The 20776-nt window shown below is 57.0% G+C and overlaps 9 protein-coding genes and 1 non-coding gene across 10 annotated transcripts; 7 read left to right on the top strand and 3 right to left on the bottom strand.

Annotated features, from left to right (window-relative positions):
- Positions 1-966: 966 nt before the first annotated feature.
- Positions 967-3197, top strand: A1Q1_01700 (uncharacterized protein; the record flags this gene model as incomplete). The annotated part of the gene is made up of 5 exons (XM_014324739.1): positions 967-1310; positions 1376-1899; positions 1952-2141; positions 2198-2491; positions 2636-3197. The coding sequence occupies 5 exons, from the start codon at positions 967-969 to the stop codon at positions 3195-3197; spliced, it is 1914 nt and encodes a 637-aa protein (XP_014180214.1).
- A 736-nt stretch (positions 3198-3933) lies between these two features.
- Positions 3934-4411, bottom strand: A1Q1_01699 (uncharacterized protein; the record flags this gene model as incomplete). Its single annotated transcript, XM_014324738.1, has 4 exons — positions 3934-3956; positions 4001-4116; positions 4187-4230; positions 4274-4411. 4 exons carry the CDS (start codon positions 4409-4411, stop codon positions 3934-3936), a joined length of 321 nt encoding a protein of 106 aa, XP_014180213.1.
- Positions 4412-4712: 301 nt separating this feature from the next.
- On the bottom strand, positions 4713-5916 carry A1Q1_01698 (uncharacterized protein; the record flags this gene model as incomplete). Its single annotated transcript, XM_014324737.1, has 6 exons — positions 4713-4726; positions 4774-4880; positions 5177-5405; positions 5454-5595; positions 5702-5805; positions 5883-5916. The coding sequence occupies 6 exons, from the start codon at positions 5914-5916 to the stop codon at positions 4713-4715; spliced, it is 630 nt and encodes a 209-aa protein (XP_014180212.1).
- A 2648-nt stretch (positions 5917-8564) lies between these two features.
- On the top strand, positions 8565-8926 carry A1Q1_01697 (uncharacterized protein; the record flags this gene model as incomplete). The annotated part of the gene is made up of 2 exons (XM_014324736.1): positions 8565-8675; positions 8807-8926. 2 exons carry the CDS (start codon positions 8565-8567, stop codon positions 8924-8926), a joined length of 231 nt encoding a protein of 76 aa, XP_014180211.1.
- Positions 8927-9477: 551 nt separating this feature from the next.
- On the top strand, positions 9478-10575 carry A1Q1_01696 (caib baif family enzyme; the record flags this gene model as incomplete). Its single annotated transcript, XM_014324735.1, has 1 exon — positions 9478-10575. One exon carries the CDS (start codon positions 9478-9480, stop codon positions 10573-10575), a length of 1098 nt encoding a protein of 365 aa, XP_014180210.1.
- A 390-nt stretch (positions 10576-10965) lies between these two features.
- A1Q1_01695 (uncharacterized protein) lies at positions 10966-11308 on the top strand (the record flags this gene model as incomplete). Its single annotated transcript, XM_014324734.1, has 2 exons — positions 10966-11040; positions 11102-11308. 2 exons carry the CDS (start codon positions 10966-10968, stop codon positions 11306-11308), a joined length of 282 nt encoding a protein of 93 aa, XP_014180209.1.
- A 553-nt stretch (positions 11309-11861) lies between these two features.
- Positions 11862-12980, top strand: A1Q1_01694 (uncharacterized protein; the record flags this gene model as incomplete). The annotated part of the gene is made up of 2 exons (XM_014324733.1): positions 11862-12747; positions 12811-12980. The coding sequence occupies 2 exons, from the start codon at positions 11862-11864 to the stop codon at positions 12978-12980; spliced, it is 1056 nt and encodes a 351-aa protein (XP_014180208.1).
- A 254-nt stretch (positions 12981-13234) lies between these two features.
- On the top strand, positions 13235-13314 carry A1Q1_t367. Its single transcript has one exon. It is a non-coding gene; the product is annotated as a tRNA-Asp (tRNA).
- Positions 13315-13560: 246 nt separating this feature from the next.
- A1Q1_01693 (nucleolar exosome component, involved in rRNA processing and RNA degradation, Dis3p) lies at positions 13561-16837 on the bottom strand (the record flags this gene model as incomplete). Its single annotated transcript, XM_014324732.1, has 6 exons — positions 13561-13777; positions 13821-14291; positions 14417-14686; positions 14785-15887; positions 15941-16194; positions 16705-16837. The coding sequence occupies 6 exons, from the start codon at positions 16835-16837 to the stop codon at positions 13561-13563; spliced, it is 2448 nt and encodes an 815-aa protein (XP_014180207.1).
- Positions 16838-17597: 760 nt separating this feature from the next.
- On the top strand, positions 17598-18949 carry A1Q1_01692 (glycolipid mannosyltransferase; the record flags this gene model as incomplete). Its single annotated transcript, XM_014324731.1, has 3 exons — positions 17598-17931; positions 17975-18152; positions 18190-18949. The coding sequence occupies 3 exons, from the start codon at positions 17598-17600 to the stop codon at positions 18947-18949; spliced, it is 1272 nt and encodes a 423-aa protein (XP_014180206.1).
- Between the last annotated feature and the right edge of the window lie 1827 nt (positions 18950-20776).

Below are 20776 nucleotides of genomic sequence, written 5' to 3'. Positions count from 1 at the left end.
CAGGAATGATCGAGCTACCGGCCCAGCCGGTCGCTGTTTGTGCTCGTTAAGCGTAGCCCCGCTTAGCCCGCCTGACAAGTCTGGCCGCCGAGGTGGAGGCCATGAACGAGATCTCCGCATGACAGAGTACCCCTCAACTTTCAGGATCACCATGAGATTTTCGTCTGTCGCGACACCTGCGGTCAGTCAACGGAAGAAAAGAGAGTGGGACCGGCGCGTCCCCGATGCATGGCTGCCCGATCAGCGGCGATGCCGGTCGTGCCGAACAGGATGCGAGCAGCAGTTAGAAAAGAGAGTCGTAAAGGGATGCAGGAAAGTTGTGCTCAGTGGCGCTCGGTGGATGATGTGACGTCCAAGGGTCGCGGTTGCGGTCGGGGGTGATAAGAGGAAGGCTAGCCGATGGGCAGGTTGTCACCGATGAGGGCTGCGGGCTCTGGACTCTTGCATGTCAACAAGGGCTGGAGATGTGCGGGCCACGGTGGCTTCCAGGCGTTGAGGGAGCATGTGTGATGCGTACCCGTCCATCCAGGTATCCCAGGTATGCAAGCCAGGTGTTGGAGGTGATGTAAGGGTAAGGACTGGACGGAATCTGAAAAATCAATTTCGACTTTGTTGGGAGCACGCGGAGATTTCACGACCACCCGGTGTCTAACAGCCCTACGGTCATACACGGTCAGCCCAGCCAGACCAGCCAGCCTAACCCCCATTCGAACTACTGCGCAGGCGCCATCCAAGACACTCTAACCACCAAGCCATCATCCGCATACGCCCCGTCCTCGACGCCATCTCTTTCATCTTCCCACATCTCCATCCTTCACCTTTGCATTCTCCATCTCAATCCATCGCATCCGCCGTCCGACATCGAACACGTCGAACACCGGATCGTCGGAGCTTCATCCCTCCCCTCCTTCCCCTATTCCGGCACCCCCTCATCCATCCTTTCCCTCCTGTCCTTCGCACGTCGCCATGTCACACCCTCCGCCGGGTGTCCCTCCACCCAACTACAACTACAACTATCCTCCTCCGCCGACTGCCCACCAGATCCATCGCGCTCCTCCGAATCAGCTGCAGCCGCAGCCGCCGCCTCCACCTCCGCATCAGCAGGACCAGCCGACAGGCTCAGCCGTTTCGGATGGTTCGAACTCGGACTCACAAGAACCTCCCGCCAAAGTTCCGAGAACGCGAATCTCGAGGGCATGCGAGAACTGCCGTGCCAGGAGGAAGAAGTGTCAGCCGCCATACCCGTGCAAGGCGTGTCGTGATGCTGGTCTCCCAGACTGCCTTGTCCGTGAACGTGCACGGCCCACCCGGTAAGCAACTTTGGATCTCTCGGAACTCTAGCCATTTCTTTAGCGGAGAACTGACGTCAAAACAGCCGCCGTCGGTCGCAGCAAGCGTCTTCCGCGCCGATCGAAGGCTCAACATTCCCGCGACGCACCAAGTACCTCGACTTTGCTGCTGATGAGCTCGAGCAGATGTATATGCAGAAGACTGGGACGCCGATCAGTTTGAAGCTTGAGGAGAAACCAACACACCCCTTGTGCGATCTCAAGACACCGCTTCCTCCGCTTCCCAACCCCTTGCCTGCGGAGTTGACAGAGGCAATGCAGGTCTTCCTCGACGACTTCCTGCCGTGGTGCTCTTACATGACAACTCCGCGAGTGCACAGCCTGTTCAACAGGTATGTCACGAGCCCCGAGACGCTGTCGCCCGACCAGACAGCTCTCATCTGTGCGTGTCTCGCGCTCGGACTACTCAGGCTCAAGTCCGTGCCCCTCCGCAAACAATTCCACAGGCATCACTCGGAGGTGCCCGACGAGGAGCGTATCGACGTGATCTTCTTCAGGCATGCTATCGACATTCTTGAGCGCTGGGGAACAGCCAGCTTCACCTCATTGCGTAAGTCTTGGCACGTGCCTGTTCGGAGCTCCGGAGGCTGACATCTCTTAAGATGCACTTTCGACTATTTCGTTCTACACCTGCCTGACGTGCACGTCGGATGTCATGCGCATGACCGTCGCTTGGATGGTGTCGCAGGCCAAAGACCTCGGCATTCACCAGGAGCAGACAGCAAATGCGCAGGCATACACCCCGAGCGATCGCGCGGACCTCATGTTCGTCCAGGTCGTGTACAGCCATTTGTAAGTCAACATCTGCTTAACCTTTGCTGATATGACAGCTGGGCCGCCGCTCTTAGTGGAAAGCCGCCGATGATCAAGCCCGGAGAGTTTATTAGCCTCTCTGTGCAGTATCGATCGGCCTCGGAAGACACCGACATTGCGATTGTTCCCCGTCGCTCAATGGTCGAGATCCTGCTGTTAAACACGCAGCTGTTCTCGCATATTTGGGACTCGAAGAATCCGACAATGTCGATGGACTGGATGCTGCGCATGGAGGAGCGGTGGGATAACTGGGTCTCTACCTGGATCCAAGAGGGGCAGACGAGCGGATTACTCAAGGCCGACTATTTCATCCACAGCATCTGGGAGTGGTGAGTTCATCACATGGGTGTCCAACTGACCAGCAGGGGACGCCTCGCGCTGCGCATGATGACGATGAACGACCGTCGCGTCTCAGTTGCTTCGATGGCGATGATGGCGCGATCGGCTGCCAAGATCATCGAGACGTACTACAGCGCGATCTCTTCGGATTCGTACAACTGCATGTGGACGCAGCTCCGACAGATCACGACTTGCGCCCACGTCGTCCTTTTCCTCGTGACAAAGTATGAGATGCGCAAGTCAGAGGCCGAGGACCTGCTCTCGAAGGCGTGCTGGATCATCGATCTCTGGGCAGTGCGCTGGAAGAAGCAGGCGGCCGATGCTCGCTCCAAGATCCTCATGGTTGCGCAAGCGTTCGGCCTCGACGTGCCTATCATTCACCGCTCGGACTCGCAGTGGGCCGGCACGCCGCACTCGCACTCGGAACAGTCACACACGCAGGACCACATTGAGCCTTCTCCCTCGTCCATCCCCGTCAACCACGTCCCGCCTCCGCCCATGCCGCAGCAGGTGCCGCCTCCCCAGCAGCTGCCGCAGCCTCTGCCCCCTCTCCCGCCCCCGGGAGCGATGCAGCCGCAGTTCGACCTCCGCAACCTCGGCTTCTTGTACGAGACGTTTGACCCGTCCACGCAAGCCAACCAACCCCAGGCTCCCTGGGGCTTTGACAACATCTGGTTGTCTCAAGACTATGTGTAATAATAGACCACTTGTATGGAGTAACTTGCATCATTACGCGCCGCATGGTGACGGCGGTGGACTAATTGCAGGTGACGAGTAGCGAGAATAAAGCGCACTGACAGCAGGTGGCGGGGACCAGCAATTGGTGCGCCGAGCTCGCCAAGGAGAAACAGTGTGGGCTGAAGTGGGCTCTTGAACCTCAAGTGCGACCGTGGGAGACGTTGAAACTAGGAAGGCTTGTCTCCGAAGCTGGTGCAGCACACATAACTCTTAACAAGTGACTACCGTGGGAAGGAAGCGATCCAGCCTCCGACAGGGGGTTTTCATGGATGATCAAGAAGGGACTGGATTCGGGGCGCAAAGGGCCTCCAACGACCGTGGGAAACATTGGATCTAGCGAGGGCTCGCTCTAACGTGGTCAAGAAGGGACGGTGGGCACCAGGATTTGATGGGATCCAGTAGTCGTCGCCGATCTCGTGCTCTTATCCTGGAACGGCGGTTGGGCACAAGCGCAGGGAAGGGACGATCGAGGGAACGAAAGCGTCAAACAATCCACGAGAGACGTCTCTGACGGTGGGAGCACGGTTCCAACCAGGCTGTGGCATAGGTGCTCCCGTTCGACTTCGCACCGTGTGCGATCAGCTGCATGACCTGCACCCTCTGCATATCAAACGGCAGCCATCACTGCCGGCAGCGACTAAGTTACGACCCACTTCTTATTGACCTGTAGCCCCAGGCACTGGGCGGCAATAGTTTACGACAGACAACCGCCAATCTCTGCAAGTCAGCTGTGGTTGTGTCCGGACAGCTGAAGCACTCACGCCGAGCATTCATCTCGAAGCGAACTCCAGCTCGGATTTCTTCCTCGTCCACGCCGTACTCAGCCAGACTCTCGAGAGTATCGTTATCGTACACCAGGTGTCCGTCATACAGGAGGCTGCACATCAGCACCGGACACCGCCCCCGCCTCCATGGCAAAGTCATCGCCGTTCATGTAGCACGCTTACACGAAAGCGTCTCGCTCAATTCCCTGTCTCGCAGCGATAGAGTCCTGCTGTCAGCTAGACAGTCCTGGGGCTAGCTGGCGAACTCACGCGCAACTTGCCTATGGGCGAGGTCATCTTGAGGATACAGTTGATCACCGGCCCGCGGTCGAGCGAGTGCACGAGAATGGGGACGCGCTTGGGGTCGATTGGCTGGTCGGGTGGGATCAGGGGTACGGTGTCGGCCATTGCAAGTTACGGTTAGACATCGACCGTGAGTGAGTGAGAGCGATGAGGAGAATCAGACAAGGATCTGAGAGAGAGGGGTGGAAGACACCGAGAGCCGGGATTTGGTCAGCTGGTCTTCGAGGTGTGACGGACCGGGCGCGGGCGCATATGTGTGCGCGGGAGAGAGCTGGTCTGGAACTCGTCCGGGCGCTCGACTCCTTTACGTGACTGCAGATCAAGCACTACCCTCGACGTGTGCGTCCTCTGCAACGTAGCACTGGCAGGCCTATGGGTATGCATACCTCATCGCACTTCGTGACGACTACCCGCCGGCCTCTAGAAGTCAGCTACTTGCGCCTGACATGCATTGAGCTGGGACTCACGTTCAATAAGCACCTCGATAGTGATGCCCGTCTTAATCTTCTGGTCACTGAATCCGAGGGAGGCGAGGGAGCTCTCCCTCGAGAGCGTCTCACCATCGATGAGGAAACTGCAGCGTCAGGTACGGTTCCCATCCCGGCACCTACCGGATAGCATGAGGGTCGACGTTCATTTTCTCGGCAAGCTCGACCTGCTTGTCAGCTACTGATAGAGAGTTCAAAAAGCTGCAGACTGAAAGAGCAATCGCTACCGAATGCGACTCACCTTCAGCTTGATGAGCTTCGCGCTGCGGGATACGTAGCACGTCGTGGGCAGACCGCGGTCGACCTTACACAGAACCGGGATGCGGCGGGGGTCTGGTGTCAGCTAAGCATCGGGCAGGGGCAGCCGAGGAGAAAGACCCACTGATCTCCTTGTCGTTGGGAATCAAGGGCATAGTTAGAGTGAGGATGTTGTTCGAATGAATGGCGACAAAGAGGAAGGAAGAGATGATTAATGGCAGCGGGGTTCTCATGCTGGGGGTCAGTTCGTATCAAGAGTCTCCCCGACCGTTGCACCTTGAACCTGCGCAACGGATGATCAGACAAGAAGATGCATGGGCAGCTACCACGTTTCTCCCCTTCATCGGCGCTATCTGCCACCGCCAATCTCTGTCTGTCAGCTTTACCTCACACACACTCACGCTCAGCCATGAGTTCGAACGTTACACCGCCGCGGATGTCGTCGTCCTCGATTCCGAGGGTCTCAAGCGTATCGTCGTGCCTCACCCGCTCGCCGTTATAGAGAAGTCTACGGTTAGCACTTGCCTCGGAGAGACTGAGAGACTGCAGCAACAGTCAGAGGGCAGAACTCACTTCATCGTACGCGGATCGGCGCCGTTCATCTTTCCCAGCTTCATCTGGAATCAGCTCCACACCACCTCGTACTCACCTTCAGCTTTATCATCTCTGATGAGCGCGTGATGTAGCATGTCACAGGTGGTGCCGGGACGGTGGCGAGGGCAGCGCAGACTCGGATCGGAATCCTCATGGGGTCTGCGGGTTAGCACAATCCGGGTGGTAAGCCTCAGAGCATGCATGCAAAGTGCACCCATGCATGGGTGTGAACGCACCGATAGGCTGGTTGGGCGGGATGAGCGGGGCCATGGCTGTGGGTGTGGATGCATGAGCGAGGAAGAATGGACGCGCACAGATCGTGCCAACGAAGCAGCGACCCGCATCCGCTTCCGCGACGTGCCACGAATCATACCCCGGAAACGCCTCTGGCGGTTTGAATCTCAGTTATGGAGGTTGAAACGGCAGTACTGGAGGTCCCTATCTGGCCAATCAGCGGGCGGGCTGGGAGCGATCGATGCGCTGTCGCGTGGTCGTGCCTGGCCAGGAATTGACGTGAGAAACGCGGTCGTTCAGGTGTAATTCGGGAAATGAGTGGAAAAGATGGGAAATTGACCATAATTCCCTCAAAACGCACCGAACTGCACCGTATGTTAGACTGGGATGGTCAAAAAATCCTGATAAATAACGCAGTGAGCTTCGAACAATGTTTGGGAAAGATTGGAGGTCGTTCGGAAAACTACCGGATGAGACCGTCTATTCGGACGAGTGTAATTATAGACCGGACAGCCCCGAAAGAAAGCCTTTGCTCTCAGACTTTAGCTACTACACTTTGAGACGGTATAAAGAAGCTGTCGTCAAAGTTGGGGTTGAAGAAGTCTCTTACACAGTGAGATGGGGCGCCTTTGGCGGCCCACTGGGAGCTGACAAACCAGTCGGTCATATCTTAACCGAATGATGTCCGAAAGGCCCAAACGTGGCCGAAACTGGATCTAGAAGACTTCCAAGATGTTGGATAACCTGACACTCATTAGCTGACAGCTACGGATTTTGAATCACGGGAGTTACGATTATTCCGGGCAAAGCCTTGTGACGTACTGGGCCGGACGTGACATGACTGCTTGCTGGCCGTAGGGTTACGTTACAAGTCCAGCAATTACCATACATTCTTCTTGATAACGCCGCTACTCCAGAACAAACTCCCGAGTAAATAACATAGGAACTGCCCGTTGTGGAGGATTCCACGTACCGCCCGGCTTGACCGTGAGTAGCGTTGAGATTCTTAATCCGCATATCATCAGTTCATTCCGAACAGCAGCCCGATTAAGCTTGATACATTTTTGAGACCCTGAAAAACCCCTGGGACTTTTCCGAGGCAGATGTCTCATGTTCAAGATTAGATGCGGACCGTCCAAAGTCGAGAGCAACTTTCGATGGTAGGTCCAGTCGATACATGGCGAAACATGGACCCGAATAGCCTTACATGAGGCTCAAACTTGGTTCTGTGAGTCTTCATAGACTGAAAACTTATCAGCTAGACCTACACGGCCACGCGGTGAATGTGGGGTGAGCAACGTCTCATGTCACGGCCTCATCCAACTGTGTGCGTAGCCTTCAGCGTGAAGGCTCCGAATGAGCCACTGGGAAGACTCAGCACAGTAAAAGTTAGACTGGCGAGCTAAATACACTGGGCACAGCCTTTGATCACTATCCGGAGCTCTCAATGTTTGATCCGGGGCTGTGGTAACTTGTCGAACTGGTGTCTCCGATTAGGGAAGCGAAGGTGACATGACCCCGAATGACGGATCACTTTGGCAGAGCTCTCCCAGAACACACCCAAATAATCTTACGTGTATGCTGTCTCCAGGAAACAAGATTGGGAGCCATACCATGCAATTAAGGACGAATTCAGCGTCATGTAATTCTGAGGACACATCCGTCTCGTTTACTGCCGTACGTGACTCTGAACGCCTTCAAGACTAATGCACATGAGAACAAAAACTATACAGGACTAATCTATGAGCTGTTTATAATCTATCCTGAGCTGTTCGTAGCTGTCCGACGTCATTCGGACTGAGAAATGTTATGTCAAGATCTGCGGGACCAGGAGAGAGGTAAATGCTGAAAAATCCACTTGGCCGCCACGAAAAGCTAAACTCCAAATCGACTTGACCTTCAAGACCCGAGTCAGACCATGTGGCCTCGGCTGAGTCGGTTAACCCCATGTTCAGTTCGTATATCGGCCAAGCATTGGAAGATGTTCTGCTTCTGACCTCTACTTCGGGAGAGATGATGATTGAGGAGCCCATTCTGACTGCAGTGTCATGCCAATTCGTGGCAGTCCAATCTTGACAGTCTGCCCAGACACTGCTTATCTTCCATATTTGGCCCGCAAAATCGCCTTATCTCGGTCGGGGATTCGACCTTCAGGGCGGTAAACCCGGCGTTAGAACCTGGATTTCATCTGAAATCGCGGTATACTCCAGGTTAGTCATGGTAAACTCGGCGTTGGGCCGGGGCAACTCCACTTTGGGAGTTGACTTTACCCCGTTAGATGTGGAAAACACCGTGTTAGATCCGGTCAACTCCACATTGCTGTTTGGCCGCATACATGCAGAGCATCAGAAGCACATGGGTGGGGTTTGATGCCGCAGCGGGAGCATCTCTTTCGCCGGCACCCCAAACGCCGTGATCGTCGTGTCGACCCCTGTCTTCGCCATCGTCGTTCCACTCCACACGGCCTCCCAACCACATCTCTACTCGGCAACTTTCATCAATCCATCCATCCATCCACCCGTCCGTCCACCACCTCGGCTACCACATCCATCGGCTTTCATCGCCACCACCCGAGAACGCTAAGCATTATCGCCTGCATCCACACCTCCGCACCGTCTTTTTGCCTCCCACCAACGACATGTCTGATGCGCCAGCGACACCAATGCTTAGTACGCCCATCCACCATGCATGCGCTGACTGTAGACCCGGATCAGGTGAAGGTCACCGTCATGGATCTGAACAACCAGGAGGTGTTCTTCCACGTGAAGCGCCATCACAAAGTCATGAAGCACAAGGTGAGCTCCATACCCTTTCACAGCTGACGAAACAGAAGAAGCTCGCAGATCTGTACAACATCGACGTCAATTCCTTTCGGTGAGAATCCTTTAACAGTCGCGCTGATGCTAGCCTGTGCTGCGACTCGGAGGTTCTCCAGCGCGATGCGCTTACCTTTGAAACCATTCCCAATGTCCAGGAAGACGATCTGGAGGAAGGTTTGAAGCTCGAGATGCGTACCTCCCGTGAGTCGCCTAGGAGGCTCGGCTAACAACAGAGGAGGGTGGAGCCTAACCTGCGCAGACCTGCTCCATCTATCTAGTTGTATGAAGCGTCTATGCATAAGTGATTCCATGCTGATGCCGACCTCGATAATCATGGCGACGCCTTCGCTCACCATGTGAACATCCTCTCCGGTGATGGTAGCAGTCTGGACATTTGAAACACAGACCCCTCGTGCCCTGGTTTGGCAGCCCATATTATCAGCGGCCTCCTTTCGCAATCGCCTTTATCGGACGTCGCATCTGAAGTTAGGATACCCAAAGTCCAGATCGCATGCATTCAGGATCCTGCTCATTCGTGTTAAAGCGTGCGCAGATAAACGAATACGTGGTTGAACATGCGGTGTCGCCCACTCTCAGATTCCAGATTACGACATACCGGGTCCGGCTTTGAATGCCGAGCACTGGCGCCTATCTCCGAACCAGCGAGGTCTCATGACCATCGCCGTTCCTCGGCGCTATCGGTCCGGGCACTCTTGCCCATCTACAACTCTAGTTCATATAAACTCACCATCGCTCTCATGCACCACCATGAACAACCATGACCATCTCATCATACAGTGTACCCGCCGTAGCGCGGGAAATCTTCGACCAGCTGCTCGCTGACCCCCGCCTGGCGATTCCCGATGACGTCAAGGCGGCAGCCGCCGATGTCTCCTTCGAAGGCTCCGACCTGCCGTTCCTATGTGTACCGTTCAAGTTCGCAGAGGGTATTGCTGCCGTGAAGGGCCTCGAGGCCGCATTCGCGATCGCAATCGGACAGGAGCGCTTCGGCAAGTCGGCCAAAGCAGTCATCAACACCGATCACGCGGCGCTATTCACGTTCTCCGGATTCGAGGCCTCTGTGGACGGTTTGGCTCCAGCAGCCGCCGCCGCGAAGTACATGCGCCCTTGCGACATATATCACGCCCAGAAAAGCCGGTACAAGCGCCTCGCGACGAACATCTACCGGACGAAAGACGGGCGCTACGTTCAGACGCACGGTAGCCTGAATGCCCTGCCTACGCAGACGATGCTGGGAGTCAAGCCCGACAGTGACCTGACGGAGTGGGAGGACATCTGTCCGATCTACGACGACGCAGTGGGCAAGCGCGACTCGGTGGAGCTCGACAAGGCGATCAACGACGAGTACAAGCAAGCCGGCAGCGTGTGCTACACCTGGGACGAGTTCCAAACCCTCCCCCACGGGAAAGCGATCAAGGACTGCCCAATCTACGAGCTGCACCGCTCCGCGGGACCCAAGGTTGCCTGGCCCGAAGCGAAGGCCAACAAGGTCTTGAGCGGAATCAAGGTGCTGGAGCTTACCCGCATCATCGCCGGACCAGCCATCGGACGCGGACTCGCGCAACACGGCGCCAGCGTGCTCCGAATCACGACGCCGACCCAGCCAGACTTCGAGTACCTCCACCTCGACATGAGCCAGGGCAAGGCCTGCGCGGAGCTGGACCTGAAGACCGCAGAGGGCAAGGCCACCTTCGAGAAGCTGGTCAGGGAGGTCGACGTGCTCGTCGACGGATACCGTCCCGGCGCCCTGGAGCGGCTCGGCTTCGGAGAGGAGTCGCTGCGCAAATTGAACGAGGGACTCGTCCTCGTCCGCTTCGGAAGTTTGCGAGCGTGCAGGGCATCGTCAATATCCTGACATCCTGGCGGGTCGATACTGCAAACGAGCGACGTGCTCGTCGACGGATACCGTCCCGGCGCCCTGGAGCGGCTCGGCTTCGGAGAGGAGTCGCTGCGCAAATTGAACGAGGGACTCGTCCTCGTCCGCGAGAACTGTTATGGCTGGCACGGCCCCTGGGCGGGAAGGAGCGGGTGGCAGCAGACCGCCGACGCATTGGTCGGCACGAGCCGCGCATTCGGCATCGCCCTGGGACTGGGGGAGCAGGCTGTGCTGCCACTCTTCCCTACCGCAGACTACGGAACGGGACAAGCAGGTGTACTGGGCGTGATGCACGCGCTCCTCCTTCGCGCACGTGAGGGCGGGCGCTTCCGCGTCGACACGGCGCTGGCATACTACAACGTCTTCGTCATGCGCCTCGGCCTCCTGCCTGACGAGATCTGGGAGGTGCTCAAGCCGCTGGCGCCGCTGCAGCACGACTGGGATGTGAGTTTGAGGACATCGCCCATGGAGCGTGGAGAGCAGAGCTGACAGACAGCACGGCAAGGCCCTCCCGCACATCTTGCCGGAGCTCAGGAAGAAGCGGCCAGACGTGTTCTCGTCCGAGAAGTTCTGGCACGAGATTGGGGCCGAGTCACTCGGTCAGGGCAAGAAGGTGCGCACTGTCAGCCCCGTCGTGCAGCTCGACGCCTTCAACGTCAGCTTCGATAGGGGTGTGCGGCAGAACGGCGATGACCCTGCTGAGTTCCCCTGAGTTGTGGAGCTGGGATCGGCAGGGAGTGAGTGAGTTTGCATAAAGCCGCGCAAGCGATGCACAGTTGTACAATAAACCGTCTTGACGATGGTGTGACTAGTGTATTGAAGACTGACAGAACGGACCGGCCATATGGGAGGCGCAGTCAGTCACTCTTCCTGGGCGGAGCAGACACTAACACCATAAGCTCAGCTTTGCCCTTGGTTCCGCCACTGTCACCTCGATCTCACGGTGGAAAACGCCATTTGGTTTACCTGCCAGATGACGCCAGTTTGGTGCGCCGTACGCGACTGACACTAGCTGCAGACCGTCCCCGGTCAGCAGGACACGCCCAGGGTAGAGACCGTGCCTCGTTTCAGATAGCGCTCGTCTGGAGTTTTACACCCAGCGTCACGCGACTAACTTACTGCAAGGGGTTCCTCAGGGGATCCCGCCTAATGATCTTAACTCGATGTCTGCCTTCTCACACACATTGTCGTTCACTTAGAACCTCAACCCTTTCAACATTCACCATTCCGACACCGGCACGAAACTCTTCGTCACTACGACCACGATGAGCGGACTGCCAATGGACGTTCTGCGATGTGTGGTTGACCATCTGCATCCGCTTGAGGATTCGGACACCTTGCTCAGCCTTATGAGGGTCTCAAGCACGATGTGGGAGTGTGCGGCTCGGAAGCTCTTCGCAGATTTATCGCTCACGGAGAGCCAAGCCGTCATGCTGTTTGGCGCTGGATCTGATAGGGAGACGCCAATTGACCTGTGCAGGCGACCCCACCCGCTGAGTGGGAGAGTTCGCAAAGCCCTTTCTTTCACACGTCGATTGACCATCAAGGGTCCTTGGGCTCAGACTGTGCTGGACATGATGTGGGAAGCAACAATTGCAGGGCACACCTTGTTTCCGAACGTCCAACAAGTTCTGTTCGGCATCGCTAGTTCGGCAAGTTTCGATCTGCCTGGTCGCAGTCGCAGAAAGCGGGAGCCTGGTGTCTATATCTTCGACACTGTTGACGCCTGTGTGTTAGGCGACGTCAATGTCAACAATCTATTCGAGCTTCCAGCACAGAGATACCGATCGATCACTTGTCATGAAGCAGACGTCGGTGACATGTTGGCGTATAATTTGGGAGATGAGGATTACTTCCGCTGTGATCTGTGGCAATACTTCCAGTCCGACACACAGCAGGCATTAGATTACGCTGCTGCTTCAATCGAACTCAAAGCTGGGAGGAATTATCCAGCACGTTGGACTCCCAGACTACCCCTGCACCCGGTACAGCTTTATCTCAAGGATGGAACGAAACTCGGGGAGAGATTGGTGAAGTGGTACAATGATGAGCAGTGCACCTGGATCAAGCCCTTTGCGGATATCTCCAACATCTTGCAAATTCATCACTTTCCCCGCAGTGGGGCTGGTGCGCCTCCGTGCGCCGCTTGCGGTACGTCCTTGACATCCCTCTCGTTGCGTGCGGTGCATTGGCTCATTTGCTGATGCTACCTAGGTAAGACTTGGAGGGCTGGCGAGCTTCGGAAGTTCGGCATCTTCATACCCTCCATAAACAGGGCCTTCTGGAAGAGAACGCTAGGCGGCTGGTCTTCGAGCGACACCTCATCCGACGAGTCCGACGGTGAGGATATATCGGCCTCCCCGGACGGTGACGGGAGTGACTAATGTAGCACATCTTCCCACCTCACTCTATGAGCACTGTTCCTGCGTAGCGTCATTCACTGTCCCCCTTTCTCTCCATACGTCACTCCATTGCGGCGGACTCCTGCACCCCTCCCTCTCCGTCCACCGGGATACCTCGCAACTTCTGCACTCATGCGGCAGCCCAGAAAGGGCTCCTGCCCGTCATTTCCTCATTGGTGGTCGCTGCTTCGGGCCCGCCGCTCGCGCCCCCCTGCGCCCCCTTCCCCACAACGCCCTTCCCGTTCGTATAACGGCTAGTATGCTCGCTTGTCACGCAGTCACGCGGGAGATCGGAGTTCGATTCTCCGACGGGAAGCTCTTTTTAGCCTCCTATGCATGCACGAGGGACACTGGAGTTGCACGACGAGGAGTCTTGCGGACGGAGGACAGGTAGTGATGGTTTGGTGGTGGCATTCATAATGGTGGCGCACATAGCCGAGGTCAATTCCTCGGTCCAGGCCAGCCGCCGGTGCTCTACTGCCTCGCGATAGCAAATTACAAAGATACACTGCGATCCATCTGTCTCTCTACGTCTACATCATCTACAGACATACTGGCTCCTCTACAGTCCCTCAGACGACACGGGGTCAACAAGCACCATCTTCACCTTGTGCCTTTGGGTGTTCTGGTCCTTCTCAATCGAGATGTCGACAGTGACGCGGTCGAAGACGGCGATCGTCGCAGTGCCGCCGCCGGGTTTGGGCACGTTGATGCAGTAGTTCTCGGGGTCGAAGTCGTGTGTGTCCTTCTGGAACGTGATGAGGCCCTCGAGACCCAGCCTGTTTGTTAGCACCAGCGTTCCACAATCGTCGTGATACTCACTTGGAGACGAAGACAGAGAGACCATTCCTGAACGTGCGAATGACGAAGGCCTCCTCGCGCACAGCCTTCTGGTCCGAGTCCTCCGTGCGCGACTTGACGGCAAGGCCGACGTAGAACTCGACCGAGGCGCGTCCGGCCATCTGCGCGAGGCGGTGGCGCTTGTTGACGACGTTGAGCATGCGCTCGACATGCTGCTTCGACTGCAACGAGGGGTGCAGCGGGGTGTAGTTAATCGCAGCCGAAAGCTGGCGGTGCACGAGCACGTCGGCGTATCGTCGAATCGGCGACGTGAAGTGCGTGTAGATGTCGGACGCGAGACCGTAGTGTCCGTACGCTTCCTTGGACACGCTTCCAGCACCGAAGTACTCGGCCGAGAGCATGCAGCGCGTAGCCATAATACGCACGAGCGTGTTGAACTCGGGCAGCTTGGGGTCGACACACTTGTCGAGCGAGTCAGCGAGTGCCTTAGAGCTCGACACATCCAGTTTCATGCCCTTGCGCTTCATCAGGATGTCCTGCAGAGCCTCAAAGTTTGTCTTCGGCGGCACAGGGTGACGTCTGAACGGTCAGCAGAGGCTGAGAAGACACGAACTCACCTAAGGACAGCGGTGGCGGGATACGCCTCCTGAATTCGTCGGGCAACACTGATGTTGGCGAGAAGCATGAACTCTTCGACGAGCGAGTTCGTCTCAAGCTGCTCCTTCTGCTCGACATCGATGGGAGCTGTTGACTCCGTGGAGTTAAGGTGAATCTTGAGCTCGGGGGAAGAAAGAGAAAGGGCACCAGCAGCGATACGGGCAGCCTTCAAATTGATAGCCAGCGAGTTCAGAAGACGGATAGACTCGGTGAGAGGGTCAGTGAGCGACCTGTTGTCAGTTAGTGAAGCCACCATTTAACTCACTTGTCGTCCTTTCGCTGCTGGGCAGCGGCGTATGTGAACGCCTCCTTCGACGAGATGACCGACTTCGTGAAGCGGACGTCGACAATCTTACCCTCGGGAGTGAGCTCCCAGATGACCGAGAAAGCCAGACGCTCCACGTATGGTCGCAGGGAGCAGAGGTTGGTTCCAAGAAGTGCGGGAAGCATGTCGATACGCTTGTCAACCAGGTAGACAGTAGTTCCACGGGCAGCAGCCTCGGAGTCCATCGGGTTGTCGGCGTGAACGAAGTGGGACACATCGGCGATGTGCACACCAGCCTCGATGTTGCCGTTCGGAAGTTTGCGAGCGTGCAGGGCATCGTCAATATCCTGACATCCTGGCGGGTCGATACTGCAAACGAGCAGGTCACGGAGGTCCTCTCGGTCGCGCCACTCGAGGTTTTCCGGAGCCTTCGGGGGTACCTTCCAGTCGTCGCCCTCCTTGGGCAGACAGTTCAGAATGGCCTTACCGAAGGGGCGGTACGGCACCTCGTACTCAAGCATGAGCGACTCCTGCTCAGCCTCCTTGCTTCCAACTTGTCCGAGGGCGCGAACGAAGTGGCCATCGGGGTAGCGAGAGTTCACGGTCCAGTTGTCGATGGTGACAAGGATCTTCTGGTCGAGAAGAGCCGGAGCTTGCCTGGTGCGCAGGCGGATACGAGGGAGCGCAGGTGAGACGGGCGTGGCGAACACAGTCTGCTGCGAGAGCGATGTGAGGGCAGCCTCGGACAGGGACGAGCGGTCGATGTGGCAGACGTAAGCACGCCAGTTACGCTTCGTCACGCCGACAACACGACCGGTGGGCATAACCTCGCGCTTGGCCTTCTTGGTGACCTCCTCGACGTCCATCTCTTCCTGCTTCTCGGTCTTCTCCTCTACCGCGACGTCGTCGCCCTCGACATCATCGTCCTTGAGAGCGACATCCTGGTCGAGAACTTCATCTCCGGGCGCCTTCCACTCGGACTCCGGCAGAAGCTCGACAACAACCATGTCACCATCAACAGATCGGTTCATGGCTTGCCGTCCAACGAGCAAAACCTGCTTGCTCATCCCCGCGACTCGCACAGTTCCCTCGAGGTAGTTGTACTGGTTCGCGTTGAAGTAGCCCTGCAGGAATCGGCCGCTCTTCACACCCGCAGTCAATGTCTCCTGGGGCAGGTACTGGTTATTAGCTACGGAATGCAATCAATTTCTGGACTCACGTCATCGTAAATCCTCTTGCTTCGGCGCTCTCCCGGCTCCATCTCGTCGACACCTCCAACAACGAGGTCGACCAGCTTGTCACGGACCTCGCCCTGGAGACCATCAACGTAGTCGCGGGCGGAGACTGCGGTAAGCGCCTCAGCCTGAGCAAGCTCTCGATTCCGCTTGTCATCGGTGAGCAGAACGAGTTGCGGGAGGTTGTGGGATGAGCTTGAGAGGTGTTGAGGGTAGTAGTGGAGGGTCTGGCGGATTGCTGAACGTCAGCGCTTGACCTTTGATGACAAAGCTCACCTCTATCGTTGCGGTCATTGATAGACTCGCCCTCCTCCTCGATGCCGACAGTCGCGGTGTCTCGACACTCCTCGTTCCACCATACCCAGATGCATCGGTCCTCCTCTTGCACCAACTGCTGGAGACGGTTGAAGAGAGGCAGAGACCGGTGTCGGGTCTCACGAATGACAGTCGAGGGAACGATGATGGGAAGCTGAGGCGGGAGCGCAGCAAGCAGGTCCATCTGCATGTCAGTTTACAGCTTCGTACGCCAACATACCTGGTGGAGAACGATGTTCGTGTCGATCACAAGCCAGTGGCCGTTGCTGCCACCAAACTTCGAGTGCCGGGTGTATCCCTTCTCGGGGAGCACCGGTCGGAACCCCGGGAAGTCGGTGCAGATCCTGCACTCGGCGAAGCCGCAAGGAATATCGTCGCGCACATAGCGTTCACGGAGGACTGTCGTCAGACATCGCCCGTCACAGGAGCTTACATTGCAGAACCTTTCCACGCGCAGTCTTCTTCAAGAACTTGTTCTGTGCCAGAGGGGCGTCAGCCCTCTGACGCTTGATGATAGTGATAGGGGGGTGCGATGAGCTCCCCTCGTCGGAGGTTGTCGATACCATGGCTGCTGATGGGTAGTTGTGAGGAGGGACAGCCTGGAGCCCAGTGACTGAAGACGTAACTGAACTTTTGAAGTGGAGGCGGAAGCAAACGCGTCATCTAATGCAGCAATAGGAGTGGTTATTAGGGCTGAGCTTAATGGGAATACAAATCTGGCCCAACTCTGGGAGTGATGAGTCATACTCTCTGTGCAGTACTGACAAGCATGTAGACAGCCTCTGAACGCTACAAGATGCTCTGGTCACAGTCACTGGCTTCAACCGAGTTCTGGTCATGCTGGTCAGTACCACAGATCCATGCTGGGCTATGCGGACCTCGAGCTTCAATACTTGCTTATCTTCCAGGTACACGATGCCGCCACTTCACGTGACGTTGATCAGACCTCCACCTGGGTTTGTTGGTGTGCCGCGCTGTAATCTGCGGAAAGTTGAGATCAACAACAACATCTGCACACGTACAGCATGACGGAAGGCAAGCTTCGTATCGGGTTTATACATCCTGATCTGGGCATCGGTAAGCTTCTTGGACCATGAGCGAGCTGACAGCAGGTGGCGCAGAGCGTCTTGTCGTCGATGCCGCCGTCTCACTGCAGCGGCTGGGCCATGAGGTCGTCATGTTTACGAGCCGGCATGACCCCGCCCGTTGCTTCGAGGAGACGCGCAACGGTGAGTCACATTATCCTATAGAGAGCTGACCCCAGGAACCCTCCCTGTCCATGTGCTCGGCTCGTCGCTGCCCCGCGGCCTGACGAGCAAGTTTCCAATGACTATCGTTTTCTCAATTCTGCGAAATATCGCCCTCACGTTTCTTCTCTGGTTCTCGCAGGTGCTCCCGCCACCTGCGGGTGCCCTTAATCCCCTTGCACCTCTTCCCGCGTTCGACGTCTTCGTTGTCGACCAGCAGTCCGTCTGCGTACCGTTTCTCCGCCTCTTGACTGGCACGCCCGTCGTGTTCTACTGCCACTTCCCCGACAAGCTACTGAGTGGAGGCTGGCAGATCACCTTCGGTGACGAAGTCAACCTCTCACGAAACTCTGGTGGCCTGCTGAAGAAGGCGTATCGCTGGCCGATCGACACTCTTGAGGAGTGGACGACTGGTGAGTTGTTGTGGACCTGCCGAGAACTGACAAGCAGGTCAAGCGGACGTGATCCTCGCCAACTCCAAGTTCACGTCGAGGGTGTACTCGGCGGCTTTCTCCTCCCTGAGGAAACGCCAGCCGAGCGTCGTGTATCCTTGCATTGACGTTGACGCGTATCAGGGCTCCTCGGTGCGGAAGGGCAAGGCGAAGGCGGAGGACGGCGTCGACCTCGTCGTTTCGTGAGTCAGCTTCGAGGACGTTCAATACTGACAACAGCGAGCGCCCCACGGTCATCAGTTTCAACCGCTTCGAGGCGAAGAAGAATGTCGCTCTTGCAATCGAGTCATTTGCCGATCTGAAGCACAGTGGTCTGATCCCCGAGGGCCTTTCGCGTGACCTGCGCTTCGTTGTTGGAGGAGGGTACGACTCCGAGCAGACCGACAACGTGGAGACGCTGCGCGCGAATCAGGCGCTGTGCGAGAAGCTGGGTCTGTCGTACCACACGCTGTGGACGACTACGGACGAGCCTGCGCCTGAAGGGACCGACGTGCTCTTCGTGCTCAACTTCAGCACGGCGCAGCGCAGTGCTCTGCTTCTGAGTCCGCACACGCTCGCGCTCCTGTACACGCCGACGAACGAGCACTTCGGCATTGTGCCGATCGAGGCGATGGCATGTGGTCTCCCCGTACTCGCATGCAACACGGGCGGCCCAACCGAGACTGTTGTCGACTTCTGGGAAGGCGCCACGGGTTTCCTCCGTGCCCCGAAGTTTGAGGAATGGGCGCCCGCGCTCGCACGCCTCGTCAGTCTCAGCGACGACGAGAGGAGAACTTTCAGCGCCGCCGCTAAGAAACGCGTCAGGGAACAGTTCTCCTTGGAAACCCTCGGACGGGAGATGGACCTCGCGTGCCGCGAGGCCGTCAAGCTCGGCAACCCCCAAATTGCCATTGGGAACCGCCTCATCAAGTATGGCCTCACGCTCATTGTCCTCTCGCTCGGCGGCCTGTTCGTCGCGCTCAAGTTCGCTAGCCCATAGACAGTTACATGTAATAATGATACAACAGAGTTTAGGCGAAGGACCAGATCACGAGCCGGGCGTCCTTCGGACCGGCGTTCAGGTGCAGCGCTCCTGCTTCGTCGTCGGAGTCAGAGTTGGACAGATCCTCCATTTGCTCTTGCAGATAGGCGCGGGATCCGGAGGCTGTCAGTAGCAGAGGTTTGAAAGGATGGAACTGAACCGAGCTGACAGCGTCTGGGAGTGGTTAGAATCGTTGGCGGGGGAGATCAACCCACCTTCGTGTAGGCGCTTCTCGAACAGCACCTCATACGTCGTGGCGTCCCACACGCGCACCGTTCCAAACTGAGGTCAGCTACGTCCTATCAATCGAGCTTACCTCATCTCCACTAGCAATCCAGCGTCCCCAGGGGTCGACGTCAAAGGCAAGCCTCTGATTCGTGCTAGCTGGTCGCTCGAGGCGCGCAGCTGGCATCGTTGTATCCCGCAGGTCAAAAACCTGGATCGCCGTCGAGCGGCGCGAAGCAACAAAGAGTATGTCTGGATTCAAGGGGTGGAACGCGATCTGCGTCACGCCGCCGCCCTCGACACTTTCCAGGTGTGCCAGGACGCCCGAGCTGTCCTCGTCGTACATGCACACTGAGCCTGAGAAGGTGCCGGCGGCGTACATTCCCGCCCGCTGCGGTGAGAAGGCCAGGGCCGACACGATGCCTGCACGTCAGGTTCAGAGATTCGTCGAGCTCGCGACCTTACCCTTCTGACCCCCGCGCTCGCGTCGCGAGAACGTCGTCTTGATCCGCTCCCCTTCCCCGGGGTTCAGCACGTCGAACACCTCGATCGCGTTCTCGAACCCGCAGTACAGTCTGTCATCAGTTGCGTCCGGTCGACAGCAACTTACTTGCTGTAATCCAGGTTGAAAGCCAGACTTGACGGAGAAATGAAACGCTCTCGATGGTCAATGATTGGATACGTTGCCCGTAACTAGAGTCAGCTTGAAGTCAGAGAGAGAAGCATACTCGTCCGTCTACTCCGTCGATGAGGTGTACTGGGGTATCCCGAGTCGAAGCCACGAAACACAGCGTCTCTGGTATCGTTGCAGTCGCAGATGGGTACCAGATAGCTGCATTCACGGCCTCAGTTTGCCGAAAGCTTCGCGGCTCAGATATTCGTGGATCGTTGTCCTCGTAGCTCCTATTTCCGTCAGTGGACGCATGAAATGCACGTCTCACATGTCAAAGACGCGAACAACACGGTCTTCCCCAGTCGTCAGGATACAAGTTGCGTCCGATGTCCTGCGCGTCAGTTTAGAATCTCAACACCCTACGTCTGGGGGTACCAACCATCTTGCACTTCGGAAGAAGAAGCCCGGCTCGGTGTTCGTCAAGTCCTTGACTAGGAACTGCGTCGCGGCAGTGGGACTTTGCCAGTTGTACTCCGGGGCCTTCAGCCATGCTGCGTCTTCTCGTGTGTCGGACTCCATGAGTGGCTTGCAAGCTCCTTTGCGGGCGAGAACTGTGAGGATGAGATTTGTTTACATGTTACGGCTGTCTGCTCTGTGAGGTGACTGGAGGTGACGGCACGAAACCCAGGCACGGAACTTGAAATTGTCCAGTTCGAATTCCTTAATGACGCGGTCTACGGTCAGACTCCGCTAATCGGCCATTACGATTCTGGGAGCGACAACCTTCGTCCTCACTACCTCCAGTGACTGACTTCTGCCTGCTGAACTGTTGTTGCCATTGTTATCATATCATCTTCGCCTCTGCTCGCTTCGACGCGAGTCACTCGCAGTCTCTCGCTACCTGACCTCGAGTGTCCACCGACTGCGTGCTCCTGCGCTTTGCACCG

Source organism: Trichosporon asahii (genome assembly GCF_000293215.1).
Source record: "Trichosporon asahii var. asahii CBS 2479 unplaced genomic scaffold scaffold00050, whole genome shotgun sequence".
NCBI lineage: Eukaryota > Fungi > Basidiomycota > Tremellomycetes > Trichosporonales > Trichosporonaceae > Trichosporon > Trichosporon asahii.
Note: the sequence above shows the minus strand (reverse complement) of the source record. Positions and strands in the feature narration are given on the sequence as shown.